We start from the raw sequence: 2332 nt of genomic DNA, 5'->3' as shown, positions 1-2332 counted from the left end.
TTAGGTCTCCATTCATTTTGTATTGTGGAAGTTCAGAGATTGAGACAAAATAGCGTTTAACGTGAAATGCAGTCTCAGCGAACGAGGGAACATTGCCATTAAAAATGTCAAATTATAGTGCTGAACTTCGGCGATATGGATTGACTGGAGCCCTTAGTCTCTAGTCAGCCTGGCCCAGCAAGGTGAGGTAGATGGTGGACTGGAGGAAGCGAGGGTAGCAGTCTGTATCCAGGAGGGAGTAGATGCGTTTCTGGGCGTGGGACAGGGAGGTGTGTGATGGGGCCTGTAGGAGCTGTGTGGTTAGATCTCTGGTCTTACTGTCCAAGTTCACCTGAGAAGAGAGAAAAGAGAGCGAGAGAGAATAGAGAGCGAGAGAGAGAGAATAGAGAGCGAGAGAGAGAGAATAGAGAGCGAGAGAGAGAGAATAGAGAGCGAGAGAGAGAGAATAGAGAGCGAGAGAGAGAAAGAGAGCGAGAGAGAAAAGAGAGCGAGAGAGAAATAGAGAGCGAGAGAGAGAATAGAGAGCGAGAGAGAATAGAGAGCGAGAGAGAGAGAATAGAGAGCGAGAGAGAATAGAGAGCGAGAGAGAAAAGAGAGCGAGAGAGAATAGAGAGCGAGAGAGAATAGAGAGCGAGAGAGAAAAGAGAGCGAGAGAGAATAGAGAGCGAGAGAGAATAGAGAGCGAGAGAGAATAGAGAGTGAGAGAGAAAAGAGTGGAGAGAATAGAGAGCGGAGAGAATAGAGAGCGAGAGAGAATAGAGAGCGAGAGAGAAAAGAGGAACGAGAGAGAAAAGAGTGGAGAGAATAGAGAGCGGAGAGAATAGAGAATGAGAGAGAGAATGAACTGGGTCCAGATCAGTTAAAAAGACACTGATTAATAAACACACTTCCATGCAGGTTGTAGTAGATAGGAAAGATAACCATGGCAACATAATCCTGGTAGATGGATGGAGACACTGACAGATAGAAATGCCAGCCGGAACAACAGATAGACGGACCGCCAGCCAGGCAGGGAGGACCACAGACAGAAACAGGCCCGCCCGCCAGCCAGCCAGCCAGGCAGGGAGGACCACAGACAGAAACAGGCCCGCCAGCCAGCCAGCCAGCCAGCCAGGCAGGGAGGACCACAGACAGAAACAGGCCCGCCAGCCAGGCAGGGAGGACCACAGACAGAAACAGGCCCGCCCGCCAGCCAGCCAGCCAGGCAGGGAGGACCACAGACAGAAACAGGCCCGCCAGCCAGCCAGCCAGCCAGGCAGGGAGGACCACAGACAGAAACAGGCCCGCCAGCCAGCCAGCCAGCCTGCCAGCCAGCCAGCCCAAGTCAATGTATAGACAAAGTCTGTATACCTCTCGCGGTGCCCCCGCCTCGATATAGGTGACCGTGATCTCCTTGGCCCGTCTGTGCAGGCTGAAGTTGTTGGAGGAGTTTCTGTACTGCTCACAGGCCAGATAGAACTGTAGATTCTCCTCACTAAACTCTGAGCGAAGGAATGCTCCGAACACAGACACACCGGCTGGAGGGAGGGGGGGTTGAAGAAGAGAGAGAGGGGGAGGAGGGAGGGGGTTGAAGAAGAGAGAGAGGGGGAGGGGGTTGAAGAAGAGAGAGGGGGAGAGGGGGAAGAGAGAGAGAGGGGGAGGAGGGAGGGGAGAGAGAAAGCAGAGAGAGAGAGAGAGGGGAGGAATGAAGAAGAGAGAGAGGAGAGAAGAGAGGAATAGGGTTGAAGAAGAAGAAGAGAGAATAGAGGAGGAGGGGGTTGAAGAAGAGAGAGAATAGGGGAGAGGAGGGGTTGAAGAAGAGAGAGAGGGGAGGAGGGGTTGAAGAAGAGAGAATAGAGGGGGAGGAGGGGGTTGAAGAAGAGAGAGAGGGGGGAGGAGGGGGTTGAAGAAGAGAGAGAGAGGGGGAGGAGGGGGTTGAAGAAGAGAGAGAGAGGGGGAGGAGGGGGTTGAAGAAGAGAGAGAGAGAGGGGAGGAGGGGGTTGAAGAAGAGAGAGAGGGGGAGGAGGGGGTTGAAGAAGAGAGAGGGGAGGGGGGTTGAAGAAGAGAGAGAGAGGGGAGGAGAGGGTTGAAGAAGAGAGAGAGAGGGGGAGGAGGGGGTTGAAGAAGAGAGAGAGAGGGGGAGGAGGAATAGGGCGAAGAAGAGAGAGAGGGGAGGGGGGGAGAGAAGAAGAGAGAGAGGGGGAGGGGGGTTGAAGAAGAGAGAGAGGGGGAGGGGGAATGAGGGGGTTGAAGAAGAGAGAGAGGGGGAGGAGGGGGTTGAAGAAGAGAGAGAGGGGGAGGAGTATTAGGGTTTATGAAAGTACACCACATTTAGGACGTCACTAGAGAGGAA

The 2332-nt window shown here is 53.7% G+C and overlaps 1 protein-coding gene across 1 annotated transcript in view; it reads right to left on the bottom strand.

Moving 5' to 3' along the window:
* The window catches only part of LOC115124999 (regulator of G-protein signaling 8-like), a 6277-nt gene continuing 3945 nt past the window's right edge, over nt 1-2332 (bottom strand). Inside the window, exons 2-3 of the mRNA XM_065020077.1 lie at nt 1351-1517; nt 1-331 (exon numbers count right to left, since the gene is read on the bottom strand). Of these exons, the coding sequence (XP_064876149.1) occupies nt 161-331; nt 1351-1517 (338 nt within the window). The 3' untranslated portion in view covers nt 1-160. The remainder of the gene's footprint in view (nt 332-1350; nt 1518-2332) is intronic.

This window comes from Oncorhynchus nerka, linkage group LG7, assembly GCF_034236695.1.
Source record: "Oncorhynchus nerka isolate Pitt River linkage group LG7, Oner_Uvic_2.0, whole genome shotgun sequence".
NCBI classification, from domain to species: domain Eukaryota; kingdom Metazoa; phylum Chordata; class Actinopteri; order Salmoniformes; family Salmonidae; genus Oncorhynchus; species Oncorhynchus nerka.
This window is presented reverse-complemented; position numbering and strand designations above follow the sequence as displayed.